Consider the following 26237-nt stretch of genomic DNA (forward strand, 5'->3'; position numbering starts at 1 on the left):
CAAGCCAGTGTATATAATTATATATAATCATTTTTATTATTTTCCCCAGCAACAGAACATTAATATATCATTTCCCATGAGTTGACAGATGAAAGATGACATACAAAAGTTGGTGGGTGATACAAAAGTGTCTCGATCACAAGTGGAGGTAGCACAAATGTGTCATGTCATAAGATGGCACTGGCAAAGATAATTAAGTTACATTTCATATGTGACAATATTTTTGTGTGAAATGTTAGGAAACAATACTCAGTATATCTGTATTTTCTACATATTATATATTTCTTCAATTTCACATGCATAAGTCAACTGGAAAATGAAAAAATGAAGAAAATCAAATAAACATCATAGCAGCAGTACAGAGGTATTTATCAGTCATACGCCTGACTACTCCATCCATCCACTTCTATACACAAACTATATTTTATGTTTTTATACGTATATATCTATGTGTTTGTTTGAGGTAGCAACTATTTAATTATTCAGTTAAATTTTGGATATAAAAGCAATTACACATAAACACGCTGATTGTCATTTTCAGCAAACAAAATCAATACATAAATTGTTTTCCCCACACACATAAGAATAATGTCTCTCTCTGAGCAAAGTACACATAGACCTGTTTGTCTAGATAATTTATAGAATGTAAAGTACAAGGAGCATTTCATTTACTTAAACTGTAATTGATGTGAGTGTTTCAACTTCTACCATCACTTTTAAAATCTATAATATTTTATTTTTTTTATTTCCATTTGGTGTTAGAAGTCCTCGAAATGAGAAAGAATAAATTTCTGGTATTCATTAAAGGAGGCAAAACATTCACTGGAAATGGCATAGAAAACATTTTCTGTTATATATTCTGAACTTCATACCACAGTGTAAACATAGTATATTTATCCATATTTAATGAAGGTACACATGCATATATTTTGTACATTCATATTCATAATGAGCACTACCTACATAAAATATAAACAAAGAATATGGCAAAAAGAATGTTAAATAAGTATAATTTGAAAAGATTATTCACATAACATTTATCAATAAATATTTTAAGAAACAATATCAGTTGTGATGTACTTTTAAACAATTCCAATAGTCAAAATGAAATAATTTTCCATTATATCAGTAGCAGTGATAAACCAAGACGTATGGTGTTGATTGTACGCTTGCAGGTTTAGTGCTTTGCATAATGTCTCGAACTACTTAATAAATCCTTATTCACGTGTCTGAAAAAAGAATCAGTTCAGCTCAATAGTTACTCAACCTTTCAACAAATTCACAGCATAAAACCCAAACCTACTCTGGACGGCCCATAATTGTAGAATTGTTCCGTAGAACTGCAATAAAAACAACTTTGGCATCCGGTTCCAAAATGTAGATACCACTCCAAAATGAATTTTGATCACAGAAATCAGGCTGCTGGTTGGTGACCGTAGATCACGCTAGAACTGCAATAAAAACAACTTTGGCATCCGGTTCCAAAATGGAGATACCATTCCAAAATGAATTTCGATCACAGAAATCAGGCTGCTGGTTGGTGACCGTAGATCACGCTAAGGCGTCGGGGACATATGTGTCACTAGAGGCTGAAGAGATGGGACTGTCCATTGCAGCCGGGTGGGGGGACTCCCTCATCTGTTGTTTGAGCTCAGAGATGGTACTTTCCAGCCTCTCTCTGGCTTCTCTCTCCCTGCGTAGCTCTTCTTGCAGCTCCTCGCGGTCTTCCTCAGCGCGGTCCAGCCTCTGACGCAGTTCTGATAACTAACCACAGGAAGCCATTGGTCAGCTAAAGTGATGCGCTTAAATTTACGACAGGTTTGAAATCCAAAAGCTATAAATTTTATAGTTTATTTTTGAGTTTTTTTATGTTAGTGTGTGTGTGTCTGTGTGTATATATATATATATATATATAGTTTATTCCTTCAGTTTAGTTCAATAACTGTGTAAAGTTAATCAATTATGGAATGAGTTCAATTCAGTTCTAAAGCACTTTTTTCTGCAGAACTGCTTTAGAACTGAATTGAACTCATTCCATAATTGATTAACTTTACACAGTTATTGAACTAAACTGAATCAACACCGATTTCAACTGAATAATGACAGTTTACTATTGTCTTTTTAAAACTGCTTTACAGCCAAATTGAATTGTGTTTGCATCATTGAGTCATAATTTCCCTGTTTATCACTGTAAAGCTGCTTTGAAACAATCTGTATTGTATAAAGCGCTATTTAAATAAAGGTTAATTAACTTAACTACTTAACTTATTTAATTATCAAACAATCCTGAATTTCTTTTTATCATGGTTTCGACAAAAATATAAGCAGCACAACTGTGATTATGATAAGAAATCAGCATTTTAAAAGGATTCCTGAAGAATCTTGGTACTCTGAAGATGGGAATAATGCAAAAAATTCAGCCATCACAGGAATAAATTACATTTTAAAATATATTAAAATAGAAAACTGTTATAATTGTAATACATTTTCACAATATTACTCTTTTTAACTTTTTACTGTATTTTTGATTTAAAAAAAACCTTGGTGAGCATAAAAGACTTCAAAAACATTGAAAAATCTAACGAACCCAAACGTTTGAACATTAATACATAATTTAACATGCTAAGACTTCAAATTAAAAAATCTATTTAAAAATTAGGGCTGTAAAATCAATATTAATATTATATTTATAATATTATATTATATTTATATATTATATAATATATTTCTGTGTGCATATAATCATACACACACACATATATACATATATATATATATATATATATATATATTTATTTATTATATATGTCTAAATATATGTGTGTGTGTATATACAGTATACACACATACTTTTGTTGATCCCGATTACTCAATTTTAAAGCCTTAATAAAAATAAAGTATGATAAATGAAGGCCCTGAAAAGGACTTGTGTGGGTGTGTGTGTGACTGGTCAGTACCTGTTTGGCATAGATAGTTTCCTGGTGCGGCTCAGTATTCAGTTCTTTGCATCTGCAGCCTTCCTGCCTCAGCTTGTCGAGTCTGGACTTCAACTTTCTCTGTTCCTGCTGGACTTCACCGAGTCTCTGAGCATGCTCAGTCTGAACCGCCTCCAGCTCCCCGTGTAGATCACAGCGGTCTATGGCTTCACCTTGATGCAGAGCCTGCAGTTCCTGTTCACGTGTATCAGAGAGAGAGAGATCAGATACTCACAAGCACCTTCTGGCGAACAAGGGGCTAAAAACAGACATGTGATGTGTACTGGGGTAAAAACCTTTTCAAGCTGTTTTTGTCTGCATAGTGTCGACTGAAGTTTTTCGTGCTGAGCACTATACATCTGAAGGAGTTCCATCACCATGTAGTCCTTACTGTGATCCACAGTCAAACCAACAGACAGCTTACTAGCTGACGTATCTACTTTCTGCCATTCATTTGGACTGTTATCATCTGACTGGCCACTTTTTTCTTGTCCTGTATCAATTAGATCTTGCATTTAGAAACATATACATTTATTTATGCAACGTTACTTATGATGGGTGCAAACTGACCTGCAAAGGTGGGCGTCTTTGGGTCAGTGACGTGTGGATCCTGGTTCTTTTCGTCCTGAGTATCGCCCAGTGCCTCTATTCCTATAGACCCCATTTCCTTTTCAGACAAACACTCAGAGTGTTGTGCCAAGTTGTTACCTGCCAGCTTGTCAGGCGTGTACTGGTACCAGCTGGAGAGGAAAACGAAAAAGGAAGTTACTTGCAGTTGTGTACTAAAACTACTTCTAGTTGTAGAATTACTGCAGTAATATTGTTTTTTTTTTTAAATGTTAATTGCGAATATGATTATAATCATTAACATGAGATCTGAGTGTTTAACATTGTCCTATACATCCACAGTATACATAAAGGTCACTAAGAATTAGTGTGAAAGCTTTCAAGGAACATGTCCAAATATTTCACCTCAAAATTAACTGAAAGAAATATAAAATTATATTTTATAATCAGACCGCAAGGCCTGTTTTTAATTAAATAATAAATCAATTTAATAATAATAAAAAAAATCATTCCATTTAAGAAAATCACCCTTCATTATCATTATCAAATTGTAAAATATTTATACATCATAATAGCATATATTTATTTATTTATTTGAACCTTTTTAACATTCATTTAAATATGATCCTTTTAAATAATTAATTTACATATACATTATTAATTAATTTTAATATCTTCTTGAGAACAATACATTTTATACTCAAGATGTAAAAAATACAGACGTACAAAAAACATCTTAATAGTCACATAATCTTTATTTTCTTTGTGCTTTGTATATTATCATATTTTTTTCTTTTAATTTTCAGGATGAAATATTGCCAGGACTCTCTTTCTTTCAACTTGCCCCTTTTTGTCAGGGGTTGCCACAGCGGAATAATCCGTATAGCTGATTGTCGGATACCGGATTTTTCTGATATAATATTGAATAATGTATATTTGTTATTGAACTGAACCTTTGCCCCATCATGTCATCCTGATCGGGGTCCTCCTTAAGACTGGCAAGCAAACGTGAGTCAAACACAGAGGCAGGTGAAGATACTTCCTGAAAGAGAGATAAAAAGAACTCGTTAACCTTGTTTCAATAGCAAAGAGGAATTGATTAACCCATTGAGTGTTAATGCAGATTGCTCTTGACGTATTACAAGTCCCTTTAGGTTTCTCACTTAGAGAACATTGATTTGATCCCTTCACATGCCAAGCAGCTTCTTGTGTGTCATTTCTGCACGGCTTCATGCACACACACCGTTAGCTCTTGCGATTTATTCTATTCCAAAAGAGAACCCAGATCTAGAAATATGCAAATAAGACTTAATATCCCTGTGAATGCATTGTGAAATCTTATCCAGGATCAACACTCTCATTCTGCCATGTTTTACAGGCCCTGATGATGTTGCACACCCTAATACAGACAGAAACGTGCATTTGAATACTGGAGCAAATATGGATGCAACAGTCAGTGACGTACGCTGCTTTAATGTAAATAGGCCATCTGATCTATCATGAAGCCTCAGCGACCAGCTTGCACACCACACGCACACTCAGAGCATGTGTGGACTTAAAAAAAACGCCCACATGATGTAGAAACAAAAATTTCCTTTGGTCATAGCGTAACAATTCACACATACTCAAAAGTCCCTCCGCTGTGGTTGCGAAGCACGGTCCTGAAACGGTTCTTCCTTTGATACTTGTGAAGTTCTTCTATGGATATGGAGCCTTTCGAAAGCATATGATTGTAACTGTATACCAGTGGTAATAACGTCTCTTAGAAACAAAACAAGCAATACAGGTTTATTTAAAAAGAAACACGCACACACTTTCATACATTTCCATGTGAAGTCATGTGCAATAGCTCCAGACGACTGTGTGGGGGAGGTGTGGGCTGTCTGGGGGCCATCACGTGGCACTCATGGCACGAGGACTCTAATCTACACTGCTATTTACGACGCGACATGAGCAGGACGGTCAATCTTAATGCACTGCAATGACATGATTCATTTGAGACCTCGTGAAATAGCACAAATGCACCAGATTGATTCAATGGAATGAAACTTCCTGCCTTGACCTTAACCTTGTTATTGATGTGCTCATTACAGTGTTTTTATGTGCAGATAGATAGATAGATAGATAGATAGATAGATAGATAGATAGATAGATAGATAGATAGATAGATAGATAGATAGATAGATAGATAGATAGATAGATAGATAGATAGATAGATAGATAGATAGAAGAGAGACAGTCAGACAGATGGATAAAGACAGACAGAGAGAAAATTAACTATAAAATAAAATGCTGTCTAAGTTTATTATATGTAATAAGTATTAATATATTTATTAAATGTAAACAGAAAGTCCAGTCTGCATCCGGAAAATGGGCTGTCTGAGAACAGCGGTTGCTGGGGATGTTGTTGAGTCTCTGGCTAAGCATTATATAATGAGATGGGAATTCACTGAATGCTCTGAGATTTGATTGGCTGAGAGGGAGGCTGGGGCCAGGGATCTGCTCTCTGATTGGTTGATGATGGAGGTCCTGCAGGGTGAGTGCTGGGCTTGTAAGAGGGAGCAATACTCTGCAGGCACATGTAACATAATGTCCCAGACGCTCTCTTTCACTCTCTCTCTCTCTCTCTCTCGTTCTTTTTGCTCATTCTTTCCTCATTTTTTTCTCTTCCCTCCCACCCACTCTTTTCTCTCTGTTTCTCTCCCCTGTTGCCGTGGCTCTGGCTGTTTGTGCAGACTCTGTCAGGAGTAGTTTAGGAGTCTAGTGACCTGGTTTGAACCACATTCAGCCATTTCCTTTGGAGGGAAACATCTGGTGTGGCATAAGAGCTGGAGTCAGCTGACCCAACATTCGTTTTGCTGTTTACTCTCCAGAAACATTTTTTTAAAATTTGGGACTGAGACAAGTATCATGGTCTTTCAAACATTCTCGGCTACAAGCGCTTTAGACACGATAACTTGCTTAGGGTGAATCTCACAAAACATGTCATATTTCACCTTAAAATGAAAGAAAAAGAACATTGTATTGTACTGTATTACAAATACTTTAATTTGTGGAGAATTTGGGACAATTGGGCTTGAAAATGGGCTTACTTCTGTTTGCTTCATTTTCTTTATGAAAAATAGATAATATATCTTCCTTTTTTTCTTTTTTGTTTGTTTTTGTGAGATTGACTGTAGAGGTGAACAAACTTTAAAAGAACATTAATCTACCTGATAAATGCAGTTGGAGCCATTATTACATTATGATGTCAATACATGAATTGCTTACTTTCTGAAAGAATATAGATACTCACTATATGTGGCTGCCTGATTTCCTGCTGGAACTTCACCTTCATATCATCCAGAGACTGCTTCAGCTTCTCTCCATCCGCTGATCCCAGGTGTCTTTGTGCCAGCTGCAGATAACAGGCCCAGTTGGCAGAATCGAAGCCCCAGTGACATGTACGTTTGTCTGGCTGTCGATGGGAGTGCATGACAAAGCGCTCCGGGCAGAAGAGCATCCGGCATTGGGAGCAGCGGATGCAGGGCGCATCCGGGCTGGAGTAAAGCTGGGGTACAAGCAGGCCTTGACACTTGCCAAGACATTGGTGTTCCACCCAAAATCCTCCAGATTCCTCTGCGTCTTTCTCTTCCTCCTCTTCAGCGCCGTGCCCTTTGTGGGAATCACGAGATGGTTCCTCTCCTGGATGCAGTAAGGTGTTGCAGAGACGTTGAGCATCGGTCAGCGTGATGAGGCCGCAGGATGGAGTCCCTGGAGGAAGGATGGCCAGCACTTTGAGAATGTGTAACTGTGTGGCATCGCAGCGGGAACAGTACAAATACAGCTGGTCACACACTGAGTTGATCTGTTGCAACGAGAAGTCCCGCAGGACGGTGTTTAGCAGCTGGGGCAGACAAAGACGCAGTTCGCCTCCCACAGAGAAGCAGGAGATGGACTCGCCCTCCAGACAGCAGATGCTTAAGTCTGTAGAGCTGTCAGGGGGGACGAGTAGTGGCCCTCCTACAATACCTCCCTGGGCCAGAGGGGGCGCCAGCTTATACTGACCATGATGACCAGTAAACACAGCCGGGCCACCGAGGGAACACTGGCTGCTTAGAGAGAACTGCGCTAGAGTGTGCTTCAAACCAGGGCTCAGATCCGGAGTGGCCTCTATGCTGTTTGTCGCTTTGGAGACCTGATAGCCGAGAGAGGTTTCTGGGATTTTTTTGCAGGATAGATTGAGAGCAGCCATCACACGTTTCTTTATGGGTGCGCCGTCTACACCTTTGTCTCGCATCGACCGCTTTAATGGCACTTTTAGAAGTGCCTGCTCCTTGGGGATGTCTGAACGCTTGTTCTCAGTAGTCGCCATAATGTTGTTTATAGATATAGCTAAGTGGTCTTCTGGGACCGGAAGATACACAGAGGAAGTCTCAGGAATGCAGTGGTTTTTATATGTGGATCATTGTAAAGTCTTCAATGCTTCCCAGATGACTGAAAAGCCAAAACAAGCATCACAGATTAACATATAAAAAGTATTTTAGATGGTAGAAGATTTTTTTAATTAATAAAATAAGATTTTTGTAATAAGTTAATGTAATAAGATATAGAGAAGAAATATTTTAAAATATAATATAATACATTGTTGATCTTATATATTAAAAATCATTAAAATTGTAAATCAAAGAAATAAATAGAATTTTTGTATTAACATCAAATGTAAACCAAGTACTTTAACCTTTTTAAAAAAAAAATATTTGAAAATAAATAGATGTTGACTGGAATAAAATATATATTTTAAATATTTTATTTCAGCTAATTGCCAAGATAATATTTCTCATTTTCATTTAGTTGAAATTGATGCACTAAAATAACTAAAACAAAAATAAAATGAATAAAAACTATAGACATATTTAGAAAAAAAATAGGCTACTTAACTTTAACTGAAATTAAAATGAAAGCAGAAAATGTAAAAAATAAAATCTAATTTAAAATATTGATTAAAAACTACAATAGCATCTCAATGATACTAAAATAAAACTGATGTGTGAACATCTAAATGTCTGGGAAATTCGATTCATTCACAAAATAGTTTAATTTAAATACATGCCCTAACCTCTTTTCCAGGAAAGCTAATGGTATTAGCCTAGTTATTTTAAATGGTTTTGTGTTTCCTCAGCGATAACGAAATCTTGTCTCAAATTAATCATATCTGTAATGTGTTTTGACTGCCTATAATAATAGACTTTCCACCGCCCTGACAGAGGCCCCGCCCTCCGCGCATAAGCCCCGCCTCTTTAACCGGTCTTCTTCAGAGCCAGAGCTCCGCCCCTCCCCCCTCAGCCGTGGTAATGACATTCACTCAGTCGTGCCAGAGACCTCTGCGGGACTACCCCCATATGTTCCCACACCTATGACACTTTCACATCTCACAACAAACTGTGAAGGCACCCCTCGAAAGATTTCAATTGCCGAAAAAATTGTCGAGTTTTTAGAATTAGTGGTAATAAAAATATTTAGGTTCTGCCCATTTGTAATATGATCAACACGATGTTAAAAGAAATATACATTGTTATCTTATCTAACAGCGCTTGAACTAAATGATTTATAATCGTAGTCGATTACTGTCGATTATCAAATGTCATATATATGAGCAATCTTAAAAAATCTATATAAAAATAAATTCAAATAGGCTATAAAATACAACTGAAACAGTCGAAAACAATCCTATAAGAATAAGATTATAAAGGAGGCATTCAATGTGGCACGGGATGGTGCAATAGCCTTATCATGAGAAACTGAATACAGTAATCATATAGAATATTGAAAATACGTTCTTTCGTTATAGAGAATGTAACCCTACATAAAACAACATATATTCAAGCTTACCTTTAAGTTTGAATATTCAATCCAGTTTTTTGACGAGAAGCGAAGGAAAGCGCGTGAGATATTTGTGTTTTTATATCATGGGATTCCGTGTCGGAGTTCACAGTCGAGCGAGCGCCCGTCGCCCTGCCGCTGATAACACTGGTGCTGCTGACTTCATGCTGATAGACTTACAACGTCAATCCACAACCCAACAACCTACGTCACCCGACGGGCTGCCACGGCTAGACGGCGTGATTTAGCGGAGGAAGTGTGTCTGTCTATCTGGGGGGCGTTGCCAGCATTTCTATAAGCCCCGCCCTTAACCTAATCACTGATTGGTTAAGCTCTCTGAATGACTACTGAACTGTTCAATTGCAGTCGGTCGCTCCTATTCTGGCTCCTACCAGCTAGTCATAGCAACCGCAGCAAGAGTAGGAGGTCTGTCTAGCGATCTAGGGTTTAAATGTGGTAAACATTCAAGAATTATTGTGAACCGTGGTAATGGTGTGTGCAGAAATGTGTAAAATCGATTTTATTTTGGTTAGCTTGTTGCTTACTAAACACAGATTGACTAAGCAAATTATTATAAAATGATTAAACATAGATGTAATAAGTAATTTTAAAATTACTTTTATTTATTTTAGGGAGGATTCTCAAAGAGTGGGTTTATTTTAGAAAGGCAAATACTTTTCATTAATAGTGACGAATGTTGTCACCTTTGCATGTTTTGTGTCATATTTATATCTGGTGTAGGGTTTGGGGGGGGGGGGTCATACCATTGTTTTGAATAACAGAAATACAAATACCAGTTAATAAATGTTATTGTATACTTTTGATTGAACACATACCCAAGATCTATAAGCTAATGTATGATGGTGCTGAATTTTTAGTTCTAATAAGACAGTTTTTAACTGAACTGGACTTTTGACTCTAAAGCTTAGATCTAAGATAGCCTTTGTGACAACTTTCCAGTCTGATAACTAACCCTAGTCTCCTTGTGTGATTATTAAAAAAAAACATATTCTTCATTTACTAGATTGCAAATAGTTTTTCTATATTGCTTGCTATATTTTACTAAAATCATTATACATCATATCCATATTGTTTAGTCATTATATGTATATTTAGTTCTAATGGTTTTATGAATGGATGGAGTGGCAATACAGGTCCCCAAAATATCACTCGATATATTGTATCTTTACTTTCTGTTTACATTTTGTGTAATGATTCCTCCAGACATCCATTTACATTCCCTTTCTTCTTTGTGTCCTTTTCCATGTGGACATTAGCATAAGGCAAATGGCTCTAGTTTGACTTTCATTTGCGTCAAAGTTAGCATTTCTATAGTTTAGCTGCTAACATGTTGTAAATTCACACCCTGACCTATGCCTGGATTTCTCAATGCAGAGGAAACACCCTAATGGTTAGACTTTTGTACAACTGTGTGTTAGAAAGAAAGAATGTATAAGCATCATAAAATTATGATCCTTAAGTAAATCATTTAAGGGTCACCATTATGAAAACGTCTGTAACACTACTTGGCCGCTGTGTGTGTTTTCCAGGAAAGCAATGTGTTTTTTCTTCAGTCTGAGACTAATTTAATGTCCTTTTGAAGCCTTTGGCTTTTGCTTTTCATTACTTCCAGTCTCTCAGATAAACCTTTTCAAAGCACTGGAATAAACAACAACAGTTTCTCTGCTATTTTGAGAGTAATTTTGGAAAGTTGCAAAGGGTTGAAAAGTGGCAGACCTGGAGGCAAAACAAGTGTGATCCAGAAAGAGATCCATGAAAAACTTTATATATATAAAGATATATATATAAATGTTACTTTATATTTTAAACTTTATATATATATATATATATATATATATATATATATATATATATATATATATATATATATTCAGAAACCATGACTATATTGCTTTAAGGTTTGGAAAGATATTATATATATATATATATATATGTATATATATATATATATATATATATATATAATATCTTTCCAAACCTTAAAGCAATATAGTCATGGTTTCTGAATTATGTGCAGTGCAAACACAAGTTATTAAAAATGTGCAAAAAAACAACAATGTTGAACAGTGCATTAGAGTAGTTGGAAAAACTGTATTCTGCTGCTCCTGATAGATGAAGGGACTGAGTCTCAATCGGCTAGATTAATTTACCAGGGAATTTAATAATTAATTTTGTACATTTATTTGCCCTCACCTATCGTCTTGCTTTCATTATGTTGTCACTCTCCCTTTGCCAAGCAACAGGACTCTGATTCGTATTTTTGGAACCTTCAAAGCAGGCGGCTCCCAGAATATACACAGAGGACAAAACAAAGAGAGAAAAATCCTTGTTGCTAAGGAACAGAGGAAAAACAGATCACCAAGAGGACCGCTTGCATAAAATAATAGACCAAATTAAGCTGAATTACTACACCGTGCCTCACAATTGTAATAACTCAATGTGTGTTTGTCACTTAAGACATTAAAATAAATAAAAATAACTGTAGGCTTTAGTCTAGTTTGCATAATAAACACAGTATCATTATATTCTGTGAATGATTCTGTCATTTTAATATACCAGTACATAGTCATTATACACATCATGAAGTCCATGGAAATTAGCTGCACTTTTAAAATTAAAAAGCAAACAAAATAATGTTCATCTGTTGTCGGCAGTATTCTAAGCTTTATTCTTGCACAACTGGAGAAGTTTCTAAAATACATGTTTAACCTGAAAGGGGGAAAAGGCATTCATGAGATTTTTGAGCTTGTTTTGTATGGAGAAGTTTTGTTTCCCTGAATATAATTTGGGTCTTATACCTGCTTTTGTCTTCTCTTGATTTGCATTTCTTGCTGTTGTTTTGCCCTGACCTCTTCCAGAGTTAGGCATCCACCTGGGGAAATAGTAGACATGGTTAAACCAAACTACGAATTATTATTTTCAATGAAAATATTGATTATATTTACTAATTGACGCGGGAACTAAAAGAGGGAACTCGTGTCTATATTACATAGTTGCTTTCGGGAAATTTAATTTAGTACTTGTTCCATGTCATTGTATTTTTTAGAGCATGGAAAACAAATGGAGAGAAAAAATAACATTTTTGAAAAAATATATTTTATTCATTTGCTATATCCACTGTAGTGGACACCACTCAGTTGTTTAAAAAATAAAAAGACATGAAATGACATGTATAGGCAAAAACAATTCATTCACCAATCAATTTTTAGGTTTCAGGATTTTTTAAAAACAAATGTTGTTATGAAAGATATAATGGCATGAACTGATATACCAATTTACTTTATGTAATATGTGGGTAAAATGTCCATAAATTCATTCAGCGTATCTAATTTGCATATTAATGTGTTCCTGGGGCAACATTTAATGAAAAAAGAAGTGGAGTAATAATTGGCAACATTTTCATCATAATATCTAATATTTGATAGGAATATTGATATATAATTTCTTTCCCTATTCACCGGTCTCCCAAAATGCCTGATAAACATGATTTAAGTCCTGGTGTCCTCTACAGTGAACACGTATGAAATCAATGCTCTGTTTTGTAACAGAAAGTCATATTTTGATTTGAAACCCCTTAACATTTTGAAAATGTTAAGATTTAAATGATAATTACAAAATATAATCATATTTCCATAAGAGTGTTAAATTTGATCACTCAATTAATGTCAGTCTTTTTTAAAGATCAATGAGAAATTGTTGTCATGGTGAAACTGTTAAAACTATGTGTGGGCAAACTACAGTGGACAAAAATCTATTCTTGGGTCCCAGGAAGATAAAAAAGGCACTTTAACTCCCCCTAGTGGTGATGACACATTCTTTTTATTTGAATCCTTTCAAACAAACTTCACATATTTCTGACATGGTTGGTGAATGACCCACCCACAGTACTAGGAGATATGGAAATGTAACCCATGGCCCGACTCAAGCGCAGATCCTCCAGAGCTGCCAGTTCTGCTTGTGCTTCTGTTAAACAGCCAAGCATTCAGTCAGTGAGTGAGTGTGGACAGCTTAACCTTCTACACTCTAAAAAATGCTGGGTTGTTTCAACCCAAATTTGGGTCAAATATGGACAAACCTAGCCGTTGGGTTACATTTTTAAATACAACTTTTAACCTAATAGTTGGGTTTGTCCATATTTGACCCAAATTTGGGTTAAAACAACCCAGCATTTTTTAGAATGTAGCATTTAAAACTTAACATACAGGAAATAGCACAATTGTGTTACCTACAAAAACATAAAATGAATTAAGTATATATAGTAAGTATATAAAGTATAAATAGCTTATAAGGATGATTGTGCTCTTGTTACTTGAAGTAGCTGTAAAACTTACAGTGGGCTACACTTCGGCTACATCAAACAGGCTAGACTTTTTACTTTCTTTTAAAATTGAGATTATTTGTTATAGAAAATGTAAACAAATACCATCTGAACTGAAAAAAATTATTTTAATTTTAAATGTTTCCCTTAATTGTAATACTTCAATTGTGACACTATAAAGTTAAAAGTTAAGCTAATGGAAGAAAAGAAAAAGAAGCACTCTTTAAAAACAATGAATTAAGGACACAGTTAAGAATGCTATAATCTTTCATTTAACTGGAATTATTTTTTAAACATTATTTTTTTTTAAATCATCCAAGAAAGGTTCCTCAGTTGAAGAATCACCCATTCCGTGAGAAATAAAAAGGAAATCAGAGATACTGAAGCAAAGCATATCTAACTAACTTACTTTGCTGAATGTCTTGTCTTTTCTTTGGGTTTGGTGCAAATACTGTAAAAGCTTTTTGACTGCCGTACAAAAAAGAAAAAAGTCAGTGAGCAAAACAAAACAAAGGATATAACTTTACTAAAGGATTTACTTTTGTCAACTACTAACTACACAGTTTTAATGCTGATGCTTGGATTAAGACCTGATCCACCATATGTTTTTTGGAGCCTCTGGCACTGTATAGCATTCCTCCTACCTGTGGATTTCATAAAGAGAATGTGATTTTGGTTGTTCCTTCGGTGCACATGTTGCAGGTTTTGACCTCGGTAAAGTCTCGGACTGCTTGTCCTTTATTGCTTGAGTGCTTCTCTCCGTCGCTTTGGGTTTGTATTCGGTGACACATCTTGGGCAGCTTGAGGCCCTTTTGCGGTGACCGACACCGACATCTCTGCTTCTGACGGCAGGTGTTGTTTCGGCTGTAACGTTACTGCTTTTCTTGTTCAGATGCTTAGGTTTCGTTGCAACAGGTTTCGGCTTTATAAGTCTCGTGTCCGGCATATTTAAGTTACAGTGTTAACATTGAGGCAATTAACCTCTATCATCTGTCTCTCACCTATTTCCTTATTCCGCAAATTTCCTTATTCCGTTAATGAAACGTTTCCTTGAATGGACCGGTTTCAGCCAGAAAGAGAAAAAAAAACATTAAAAAATTATCAACTTCAAATTAGAGAAAGTATTAAAGCCGTGCGTGTTAAGTTTAGTGGACAACTGAGAACAGCGCAACCGCGTCCATGTGATCCGATTATAATGAGCGTGCAAGGTGCACACTGTGGTGACCTCGGTATCCCATAGTAACCAATATTACTACAACAACTAGCCTACTACTAATTAATAATAGGCTCATAATAATGAGATAGCTATGCATGATATTAGTGAATCTCATTTACTTTTGAAAATAATTTAAAAAAATGGTGGATGTGAAAATCAATTTAATCCACTGATTTATATAGAATGTCATTATATAGATCAGTGATCAAAGAGTATAGAAGTTACTTCTATACTCTTTGATATAATCACAGTAGCCTAGGCTATATTTGTGCTTTGTAGATCGACTATCGAACCACGGTGTGTACTGTTGCTATGGTTACCGCCCCTGTTGGAAGCGATTTCGGAAAACATAGCCTATTGAAAAAAAGTTTTTAAATATATTTTTTCTAAATATTTTCTAAATATAGTAATATGTTTTTATAGTAATAGGCTAAAGATAAATCTATTCTTAACGAAGCCTGAAACTTAATGTTGCAAATAAGAGTGTCGATAGGCTGCTCTATTATTTTTCTAAAATAAAGTTAATAAAATGTAAGCCTCTAGCTTGTTTTAAGGCAGTTCAAAACCGGTGCATTGTAGACCTCTAGGCCTAGCTATATGCAATTGTATGTATTTTACAGGCAGTCAGTGAAATGCAATATGAAGGATCAGAGGGCATCAAAATTGCATCCCCCGCAAAAGCTTCTCTGTGCTCGAACTCTTTTTTTGTTGTTGGTGAAACTGAACGTCTCCAACCCTGAATCCACAATGTAAAAATGTGGTTCAGATAACATACTATTTTGAGTTTCTATTTATTAAACCAATCTCCTTCATTGTATTAACTTATTTATTTATTTATTTCAATTAACCTAATTTTTTAAAGCAACCAAACTTCAATTTTTTTAATTAAACCAACATTTTTATTTATTTTTTTACAGCGCAGCCTCAAGAAGCTCTTTTAGGCTATGTGCATGTTATAACAATGGTCAAGCGACAATATAAAACATCATAGAGATACATGTACGTGCACACAATAAAATTGAGTTATGATATGGGGACAAATATATGCATTTTATTCCTTATACAAAGTGTAGGTAGGCACATTTCCTCATGTATTTTTCGACGACAGAAGCGTCTACGGTCCTCCTACACTGTAAGCGGTGCTGTAACATTCACCGCCCCGATGAATTTCTATCGCTCTCTACTTTTACTTTGACGCATTAGGACATGACGGGATTGTAGCAGTCGCTGAAAACGGTCAGTGTGTGATGGGAGAACTAGCCCGTTGACTTCGGACAGGTAGGATTACCTTGAACGATCATTAATCACACGTTAAAAGACTGATGTTTAGGGAAGGTCTGCGACCGGCTGGGTTGAAAGGGAGGAGCGCACGCTCGCGCACAGAACATCATCATTTTCCCTTTTGACTTTCATTTTGTATATTTCGATGCACAGCAAGTTACGGTGATTGGTAGCCGTGTGTATTTCGTGTGCTCGATAAAAAGCAGCTGATTTTATATATATATGTCACGCCACGCCATCATTTAGGGAAGTGCAGGTCTTCAGGGACGTACAGGGGGCTCTAGCTGTCACTGCACGAACACACGCCCATTTTCAATATATGACCAAAATAATGACCCGAGGAATGAACTAGACGTAAATGCATCGACTCTGCGAGACACAGTCGTATCCAGCGGACTTTTTGTTGGACATATGCATTTGTTTTTATTGCGATTTCAGCTTCTCCGTTAAAGGCCGTCGAAATGTTATGACAAATACGGGGAGGTTTTTGGGAATCACAGTGGGTGTTTATTCACAAATGATTGCGGCTCGCGTATAAACATTGAAAACGCGCGTGGCATTCTGGCACCTGTGCGCGCGGCGCTTCCTGGTATGTGTCCATTAATGTCGTTCAGGTTTCACAGTTATTGCACGGACAGCCTTGATGTTCAGGAACTATATGAATGCTTCATTTGCGGTCGGGATTTTTATTTCTATGGCTCGTATGAAACAAAGGGCAGCGCATTACTCTCGTCTTCGCGGCGCAGGCATGGCGCGATTTCACATTATTAATGTAGCCGATTTGTCTTGTTTTAGGCAATTTTTGTTCAGCTGCGGCCTGGTGTCTGGGTAGTAACTTAGTAATAATAATAATACACTATACAGTTTTGGTCAAATTCAAGGTAAAATAATAATAATGATAATAATAAACTGGCAGCTGTGTGTTTCCAGAACTTAACCGTAAAATTACAATGATGATATTACAAGCGTTAAGGGAGATGTTTTGGTGATTGTGTATTTTACTCTTCCTAACTGTAACGTTACATATTATTAAACGATGTACTGTTAATATACCAACATATGTGAGCTATTTGACCTATGAAGCATCTGAGGTCAATAGTAACAGAAAGAGCACAATTACCCACACAAACACCATTAGATTACACTAAAATAATACCATTAAAGTAAAATAAAACAAAACACCATAATGTATATAACTTATAACAGAAATAAAATAAAATAACTTTTTTTAATAAAATCCAAACAAATGTCATGTTTTTTTGCATAAACTTCTGAGATGTTGCTTTTCCCTTTAAATGTCCCTTAAAGGTGATTTGTACATTTTACATATTAAAAACGTAATTTTACCATCATTGTACTGTTAAAAGATACATAGCCTATTGCTTTTTAAAAAATATAATAGCCTATACATTTTCTCCATAATTCTAAGATAACGTTTTGAAATAAATTTTCATGTATCGTCTTTTACACTTTGATATCATTTTTATTTATCATCATTTAAAAGGTATCTTACAGTTGAGTTAACCAATTAACGTGGTTTAAGCTGGAACACAGTTAAAATTATGTTTTTATAACATAGGCGGTAACACTTTATTTTACAGTGTCCTTGTTACATATGTTACATGTTCTTACCACAGTAATAACAGTAAAATATGCATAATTACATGCAATTAACCCTCAACCTAATCCTACCCTAACCCTATTGTAAGTACATGTAGTTGCTTAATATTACTCAGTAGTAATTAAATATATAATTACACTGTAACAATGACACATTAAAATAAAGTGTAACAACATAGGCTATTTCAGTGGCTATAATGATCAGATGTTAGATTCCATACTCTGTTGTTCAGTTTCAGCATTTATTTCTGCAGGTACTCTGCATTTTAAATTTGCAATTCTGATAGTTCAATTCTGAAATTGCTTATATTTAATGTGGGATTATCAATTCTACTATACATACTGTATATGTATAACATACAATACAGCACATACAGAATTATAATTGCACTATTAATTTGGTTAATTCAAAAGATACCACTAATTGTACTGAATCTGATTTGAGATTTATTTCCTGATAGAAATTCAGTTAGAACTAAAACAGTGTATCATTTGGACTCGCAAGCAACTTGGTTTACTGAATCAACAGATTCAACGTATAAATGAAGCCACATAAAATATATCTAATCTCTAAATATATGTGCTGTGTTATCATTTTTGGCACGCAGAAAAATTTTAACTAGAAAAGGAAGTAGGCTACCACGAATACCTATATGCATGCAATTTTTATTTTTAGTGTTGGTATAATCGTGGGCATGGTAGTGCATGCAGATATACTTATTAAAACACAATTATTATTGTTCACCGTTCTGCCTCCACTCTCTCCGGTCATCGATTAGTGAAACTCAGTAGACCTCTACAAGTTTGTCAGTTTCCACATCAGGCATGTGCTACCCTTCTTTCTTGTGCATAAGCAGAGTTTGTTTCAAACTGTTTGGTTGACTTAAGTTTCATCTTTCATAAGGTCGGAAGACAGGCCCTGTAAGCAAATACAAGAAAACTGTTGGAAATTTGCATGTTTAGCTTTAGTCTCTAGACAAATTGCCTGCTTGTGGGTGACATACTGTATATGCACTTCTTTAGGAAATATATAGGTTACTACTGTCAGTTGCACTGGGAAGCAGATTTTACAAATGGACAATTGACCTCAAGGTTGATATTTTGACTTGTGTTAGAATTGTAATACACATCCCATATACATATTTACGATCAACTTTATTACAGCTTCGTGTGTCCAGATTCTCTGGAACAATGGACAAGGAGCCACAAACTAAAGCAGAACCTGCAAAGAGCACAGTCAACACCACGACCACCACAGCGGTGAACCCTTCCCATCAGGCCAATGGCACCCCGAAAACTCCCCCTGCATTCACAACTGTAACCACCTTCCACAATCAACCCACCCCCACCAACAGAAAAGTGGTGCAGGTATATTTGTTCAAACCATGCTAAAAAAATTTGATCACTTGATCACAATCCCAATTGTCACAGTTGGCCCTTTTTAGCAATTGAATGTGTTCATTTTGTGTTTATATATATATATATATATTATATACTTGAATATTAATTTTAAACACAAGAAAAAATCCAGTTAATTTATGCTTTTGATTATAAATACTTTTGAAATATAATAATAAACATTCAAATATAATATATTAATTGACTACTTTCACTAAACTTTGTGACATACTTCCATGTTCAAATATTGCGGCTCGCTAGTTTCCGGTTATGAATGTAGTCATCTAGTTGACAAAATGGCACTTAAATTGAGTGACAGCAAGAAGATTTGAAAATACAGACATTTTCAGAGATAGGACAAGAGATATTCTGATCATTACTGTGTACAGAATTTACCAAACTCAATGGAACATGAAGTTTCATTACGTGAACATGAAGTTGTTCCAACCCAAACAGATCTGAGAAAGCAGTGGCCTGTAAACGTTTATTTTAGATTATTTTACCACAGGGTGTCTGTGTTTACTTAAATTTGAGACCTGATGATTAAGATCAGAACAAACATTTATATGTATATCTATTAAATGTTTTGATCACTATCCTGTCATTTTTTCATTGACAATTATTTCACTATATGTAAACTACATTAATATTCAAAGTAGTGTTGCTGTCAGCAAGCTATTGATTAAGTTTAGAATCATTACATTTCTTTAAGGAATTTATTAAACTATTGCAAAAGACTGATATAAGAGCACCAAAGTACACAGAGAAATTAATTTTATCAGTCAAGTTAATTTATAAATGGAAATTCAGATTTGAAATATGATCATTAAAGGAATAGTTAAAATTCTGTCATAATTTACTCACCCTCAAGCTGTTTCAAATCTGGATGAATTTCTTTCTTCTGCTGAACACAAAGGAAGATATTTTGAAGAATGTGGTTAACCAGACAGTTGATGGGCCCCATTAACTTCCATAGTAGGAAAAAAAAATACTATAGAAGTCAATGGGGTCCATCAACTTTTTGGTTACCGAGGATTACAGGTTGGTGAGGAAATATATTTTATTTATTATTCAGAATCCACATTGGGAAAGGAAATTTATATATGTACAGGAAGAATTCAGTTAATTCATGTGATCGCAGAGAACATAATTCATTGTTTTAATCAACTGACAGAGTAAAAAGTAATAATCTGCTTTCTCACTGTAAAGCTGCTTTGAAACAATCTACATTGTTAAAAGCGCTATATAAATGAGGATGACTTGACTTGACTAGAAACTGTAGAAATTACCAGAAATGACTAATCATAACACGGAAATGGACTGCAACTTGCACTGCAAATTGTCCATTATATTATATTATATTATATTATATTATATTATATTATATTATATTATATTATATTATATTACAACTTTTTAGAGTACTGTTTGTAACCATTGTTTTTAATCTTCTCACAATATAATGAACCACTTTCCTCTGTAACCATAACTTCCATCTCTTCCTGCAGGTCAATCTGTCTGGGGACCGACTGGCACCTTCCTTTTCACCTAGTGAGAGACTCAGCCAAGCTTCATCTTCACAGCAGACCCCGAAAACGGTGTGTGTGCAACAACATAGAAGCACCTGCTCTCAAAAATTATGCTCGTTTTATAGGTGCTGTCATGACATTTATGGTTTAACTTCCACTGATTTGATCCATTTCTTAACCATCAGGTTTCTCTTCCTGCTGGATCAACAGCTCTTGTAAGAGGAAGTCATAATCCGATTGCTGCTACGGCCACCCGTAAGATTTCCCCTCAAGCTCTGCTTCTGGGGAAGAGCCCGAATCCGAGTCAGGCTCAGATGCTCCTGAGGGCCCAGATGGTAATGCAACCCGTCACGTCCTGTTCTGCAGATCTTTAGATCTTCGCATGCACTTTAAACGTCTTCTTACCCAGACGCCATGCCCCCTTTCACACTCACAGATGGAAACTCTGCTGGTTTCTCGACTCTTAGTGAATGCTGATCTAAACCTCTGTGTTGTGATCCACTTCACTGTCCTTGTTAATATTGTATTTATTGCTTAAATCTGCTTCAGAGTGAAGCATGTATGTGCTGTGCACACATAATTGGTGTCTACAGGTTGTATTACTTTCTGCTCACGGTCTATTGTGACCACCTGGTATGTTGGCTTGAACAAATGGAGGGTTAGTGTCTAGAGGTCTGCACTCAGTGCATGCTTGCATGTTTCTGATGTGGACAGATTTTACTCGACCACATCTAAAGCTTTTCACTGTGCTGTGAAGTTCACCATCACACCTACACAGCAGAAGCACAACAGGCAGGAAATAACAGCCTTCTATTTTGCACCACTGGGACTTTTTCTTTATCTTTTTACCTTCTCTCTTTTTCTTTCTCTCTTTCATTTTTCTCTTTTTCTGTGCTTGCCATCTGGCAGTTGATTCTAACGTCTGCTGTGCGGCCTGATGTACCTGCCCTCTCCTCCTCTTCCTTCTCCTCCTCTTCCTCCACCCCTTCCTCTTCCTCACCTCGATTTCCTTCCACACAGGTGAGGTCGATTATGTATGGTCATGTGATAGAGGCATCTGGTCTACTGAATTTAAAGGGATAGTTCACTCAAAAATGAAATTTTGTCATTTACTTCCCCCTGAACTTACTTTCTTCCATGCAACATAAAATTAAAATTTAGGAGAATCTCTGAAATGTTTCATACTATGCTGTGAAAACGAATGCAGACTAAAGCTAGTGTTATATTTTTCGCGTCCGCGAGTGCGCAAGGGTCCGCTAGGGTCTACGTGACATAAAAATCGTCATCGAAGGGTGTGCGCGGAGGTTAAAACCACGAAAGTGCTGGAAAAGCCAATCTACTGCGCATACGTGGAACGCGTTCACTGAGCGGACCTCAGCAGACAGTATAAATACAAGTAGTCCACCTCCATGTACGCTACCAAACTGGCCTATAACTGAGCCTTAATGGTGAGAAGGTCCAAACATTTTTGAGATTATTATTTTTTGAAAATCTTCCCCTCCGTAACTGCTCTCAAATCTCATTCCCTTTTTTGACATTTAAAAATGGCACTTCTGTAAGACTGTGTAAGAATATTATCTTTAATTTGTTTTTTTGTCATTTTGATAATATGGAAAGAGGAACTCAGAAATTTTGCTAAATATGTGAGTAAATTATGACAAATGTTTCATTTGTAGGTGAACTATACCTTTTTTCTATGTAAATTTCATGTAACAACCGCAAAAACAAAAGACAAGAAAATATTTTATGTTTTTCTGTTGTTTCAAATCTTTGTTTTTCTAGCTTATGCTAGGTGTGCTGTTTTTCCAAATTTATGGCATCAATATCTCTCTCATTCTGTTGTGTTCTGTTCTTCAGCTCAAGAGTCTGACTCTTCGTCCACCTCTACCTGGCACCCTTACCATTCCTCCGAACTTACCACTGAAACCCACAACGTCAAGCCAACCCCCTCCACTTTCATGCCCAAGATTACCAACCTTCCTTCTGAGACCCAGCCAGCCAGCGAATGCTCCAGGGAAAGAGGGAGCTGCTAAGACAGAAAGCCCAACAGCTCAAACGAAAACTACACCTGTTCGCCATCTTACGGTTCCACCTCCATGTAAGCAGCCACATACATATCTCTCTATACATAATGCAAATATTTTAATCAAATTAAGAAAAACATGTTCAAAAAAGTTTGGAGTCTGTAATATATTTAATGAATACTTTAATTTAGCAAGGACACATTACATTTATCAAAAGTGACATTTATAATGTTACAAAAGACATCAAATAAATGCTGTTCTTCTGAACTTTCTATTCATTAAAGAATACTGGGGAAAAAAATCCACATCTAAAATAAAAGATTTTGTTTACATAATATATGTGTATGTTAAATATCTGATATACAGTATGTATATAAAATATATTTTATATATATATATAGTGTATTAAATATATATATATATTTTATGTGTGTATACAGTATAAATACACACACACACAAAGACATTTATTATGTATAAATATAATAATATATACACACATACATCCTGTAAACAAAGACGTATGTTTGATGCGATCGATCGCCAGTAATCGATTTGACAGCACTAATTAAAATAGAAAACCGTTATTTAAAAAAATTACAATAATATTTCACAATATTACTGTTATTACTAGATTCTCGATCAAATAAATGCAGCCCTGGTGAGAATAAGAGATCTTTTTTATATGCTAACTGTGAATTTTCTTTTCTTTTTTCTTGTGTCTCCAGCCCTGTACGCACCTGCACAGGCCCATGCCTTAGCAAAACAGAAGCTGAACAGCAGCGGTCTCAAGAGGCCCCACAGCCAGATCAGCATCCCCCAGCACCCCTTCAATCAGAGGCATACACCCCCCAACTCACCCCCCACCACACCAAAGAAGCCTCTTCCAGAGTTAAAGCGCTGCCCGTCCACCCAGCCTTCACAAAGCATGTCGGCGCAGAGCGCTTCAGTGCCCATCACAGTTCCTTCCCCTGCGAGGTCTCACCTCACACCCCCTACCCTGACTTTGCCCTTGAGGTCTTCCTCACCCGGTGGATCCTTACTGGCCACAAAACAGCTGCTGAGGATCGCGTTGTCCTCTGCTTCTGCCCAGTGCACCAACGGCCAATCAAAAACAACCACTGTGTCCCCTCCCCACGATCTCATCCAATCGAAGCCGCTCGTCTTGCCTGTGCTCTCTAAACCAGAGTGCCCTGCCCAGCCGCAACGGACTACAAACCCATGCCCACAGCTGGTGCAGCTGTCGCCCTCCAGACAAACCACAGCGGCCACACCTCTCATCACCACCCCTCCGCTGGCGTCTCCTCAAAGGGCATCTCCTCCTTCTCCAGTGCTGCCCCTGGTATCCACCAGCAGCATTCTCGCACCGCCACAATCCCCTTTGACCTCACAGAGCCCCACGCAAACGGCCCTGACGTTAAAAGACTCAAAAGACAGAAAGGAAGAACAGAAGGAGAAGGATGTACCAGACCAGACTCCTCAAGATCTGAAATGTCCAGCACCCCAAAAGAAAATCCCCCAGGCTGTTGCCGTAGATCAGCCGTCAAGTGAAACTTCGGAGAAGGTTAGAAGAAGCATAATGCATGATCACTCAAACATCTTGGCCAATATGGGTTATTCAATGGCTGATATGATATCTAGAGAACAAGATAGACATATATAAAAGACAATTTAATGATGGCAAATTATATATATACAAATTGCTGAAATTGAACAAACAGTTATTTTACTCAAAATTTGCTCAAAATTGGAAATTATACAAAAGGAAACACTTGATAATCAGTTATCTTTCAATACCCATAATCTCAAAATGCCACATATGGTCTGATTAATACTCATGGCCTATATATATCGGTCTATCATTATTCATTACTTTTTTCATCAGGGTTATTGTAGTTAACGAAAATTAAAACCATAAAAAACTAAAACCATAAGAAGTGACTCTATCACTTTCTCTCCTCTCCACCTATAGCTGGTGTGTGGTGAGCGCACTGGCGCCGTGTACTGTGGCTGCCGTCGCATCATCCAAGTGGATGCTGCATACTGGTGGGGGTTGAGGAGAGACCCCGACATGATTACATTTTGGTTATTTTGTTATAAAATAAACACTAAAGAGATGAAAAATCCAAATTCCAAAAATGTTGTCATCATTTACTCACCCTAATGTTGTTCCAAACTTGTATGAGTTTCTCTCTTCTGCTGAACACAAAATAAAGACACAAAACAAATTTTAAAGAATGTTGGTAATCAAAAAGTTGACAATAGATATTGACTTCCATAGTAGGAAAAAAATTACTATGGAAGTCAATATAAAAAAGATTTCGAAATATGAACTAAACTATAATAGTATATTAATGATGCTACTACAGTAACACTGTTTTACTTTTACTTTATTTTGACATCTCTGCATTTCAGGTCTTGAGTAAGATGACAGTCTGCACAGAGAATTCGAGGACTGATAGCCAAATAAAGACGTCACAGAAGAATGAGACACTGTCGCCTTCAGTCGCACCATGGACAGCTGAGAAAGATGAGCAGTGTGAGGAAATGTCCACCCAGTCAGACAATCACTCAGGTACACAGAGTCACTGTCACAAAAGAAATATCACAAATATTTTCAAGTAATTTTAACATTTCTTCTAGACAACTGTCAGATTAAATGGAGATTTCTGCTCAAGTCTAATGCTTTTCAGATGTTTCTCCTGAGAAATAACCTAATGTGTCATTTCAGAAGAGCTTAGTGTTAGTTAGGGTTAGGGAAATAAATTCAGTTATTTCAATATTAACTCAAACTCAAATTTGTCCAATTTATCTGAATGTGTTAGGAGAAACATCTGAGAAAGTTGGTGCTTTTATATATACTAACTATATATATATATATAACTAAGAACTCTATCATAAAGTATCCTGAGAAATGAAGGAGCATTTATAGACGCTGTTGGTAATATCATAACTGTCTTCATTTTTTCTAGCAATCTCCAGCCTCTCCTCTGACATGTCACCCATCCAGTCCTCCATGACTCAGCCGTTAGATATGTCTCCTGTGGACAGCTGCTTTCCTCCAAAGTTTCTCCCTGTGCTGGACAGACCCGCGGTTCAGCCTCCCACCTTCAGTCAAACGACACCCACAGAGGTCCAGCAACCATCAGGAGCGGCCAAACCTCTGGTTCTAACACACCTGGTGGAAGGATTTATCATACAGGAAGGACTGGAGCCATTCCCGGTAAACAAAACACCTATCAACCGCTGCTTGAATAACATATCTTTGTAGTAGAAAGTAGAACTTTCTATTCATCAAAGAATTCTGGGAATATGTATCATGCAAAAATATTAAGCAGCACAACTGTTTTCAAAATTGATAATAGGAAATGTTTCTTGAGCAGCAAATCTACATATTAGAATTATTTCTAAAGGAACATGTGATAC

General features: G+C 36.3%; 3 protein-coding genes across 9 annotated transcripts in view; 1 reads left to right on the forward strand and 2 right to left on the reverse strand.

Moving 5' to 3' along the window:
* Positions 1-14: 14 nt before the first annotated feature.
* On the reverse strand, positions 15-11845 carry skilb (SKI-like proto-oncogene b). Of its 3 annotated transcripts, XM_077244904.1 has the most exons (8): positions 9414-9677; positions 6838-8018; positions 4496-4584; positions 3546-3715; positions 3272-3468; positions 2958-3170; positions 1530-1764; positions 15-1418 (listed from the first exon to the last, which is right to left on the reverse strand). In XM_077244904.1, exons 2-7 carry the CDS (start codon positions 7894-7896, stop codon positions 1552-1554), a joined length of 1941 nt encoding a protein of 646 aa, XP_077101019.1. In that variant the 5' UTR covers positions 7897-8018; positions 9414-9677; the 3' UTR covers positions 15-1418; positions 1530-1551. The 3 variants fall into 3 exon arrangements, with proteins under 3 accessions (XP_077101019.1, XP_077101020.1, XP_077101018.1); XM_077244905.1 differs by lacking the exon at positions 9414-9677 and adding an exon at positions 11619-11845 and having other exon boundaries at positions 15-1764; XM_077244903.1 differs by having other exon boundaries at positions 15-1764.
* Positions 11846-11999: 154 nt separating this feature from the next.
* LOC143752016 (uncharacterized) lies at positions 12000-14835 on the reverse strand. Its single transcript, XM_077244920.1, has 5 exons — positions 14388-14835; positions 14153-14211; positions 13305-13388; positions 12224-12297; positions 12000-12134 (listed from the first exon to the last, which is right to left on the reverse strand). Exons 1-5 carry the CDS (start codon positions 14687-14689, stop codon positions 12117-12119), a joined length of 537 nt encoding a protein of 178 aa, XP_077101035.1. The 5' UTR covers positions 14690-14835; the 3' UTR covers positions 12000-12116.
* A 1236-nt stretch (positions 14836-16071) lies between these two features.
* The window catches only part of LOC143752018 (uncharacterized), a 15652-nt gene continuing 5486 nt past the window's right edge, over positions 16072-26237 (forward strand). For 2 of the 5 annotated variants that reach the window (XM_077244923.1, XM_077244927.1), the window contains exons 1-9: positions 16101-16237; positions 19025-19228; positions 20767-20856; positions 20973-21122; positions 21697-21807; positions 22645-22885; positions 23540-24375; positions 25227-25386; positions 25784-26034. In XM_077244923.1, the coding sequence (XP_077101038.1) occupies positions 19052-19228; positions 20767-20856; positions 20973-21122; positions 21697-21807; positions 22645-22885; positions 23540-24375; positions 25227-25386; positions 25784-26034 (2016 nt within the window). In that variant the 5' untranslated portion in view covers positions 16101-16237; positions 19025-19051. Of the gene's footprint in view, positions 16238-19024; positions 19229-20766; positions 20857-20972; positions 21123-21696; positions 21808-22644; positions 22886-23539; positions 24376-25226; positions 25387-25783; positions 26035-26237 lie in introns of all 5 variants that reach the window. The other 3 variants (XM_077244924.1, XM_077244926.1, XM_077244925.1) reach the window with 3 other exon arrangements.

The sequence above is a fragment of the Siphateles boraxobius genome, unplaced genomic scaffold (genome assembly GCF_051911475.1).
Source record: "Siphateles boraxobius isolate OS27281-9 unplaced genomic scaffold, OSU_SipBor_1 26, whole genome shotgun sequence".
Classification (NCBI taxonomy): domain Eukaryota; kingdom Metazoa; phylum Chordata; class Actinopteri; order Cypriniformes; family Leuciscidae; genus Siphateles; species Siphateles boraxobius.

Coding starts and splice junctions, on each gene's coding strand:
- skilb (XM_077244905.1), bottom strand. CDS start 7,896: ATGGCGACTACTGAGAACAAGCGTTCAGACATCCCCAAGGAGCAGGCA. Junction 3,171..3,271: donor GACAAAAACAGCTTGAAAAG/GTTTTTACCCCA, acceptor ACACGTGAACAG/GAACTGCAGGCTCTGCATCA. Junction 1,765..2,957: donor AAACTATCTATGCCAAACAG/GTACTGACCAGT, acceptor TCCTGTGGTTAG/TTATCAGAACTGCGTCAGAG.
- LOC143752016 (XM_077244920.1), bottom strand. CDS start 14,689: ATGCCGGACACGAGACTTATAAAGCCGAAACCTGTTGCAACGAAACCT. Junction 13,389..14,152: donor AAGACAAGACATTCAGCAAA/GTAAGTTAGTTA, acceptor GCTGTTTAACAG/AAGCACAAGCAGAACTGGCA. Junction 12,298..13,304: donor CATATCTCCTAGTACTGTGG/GTGGGTCATTCA, acceptor CTATTTCCCCAG/GTGGATGCCTAACTCTGGAA.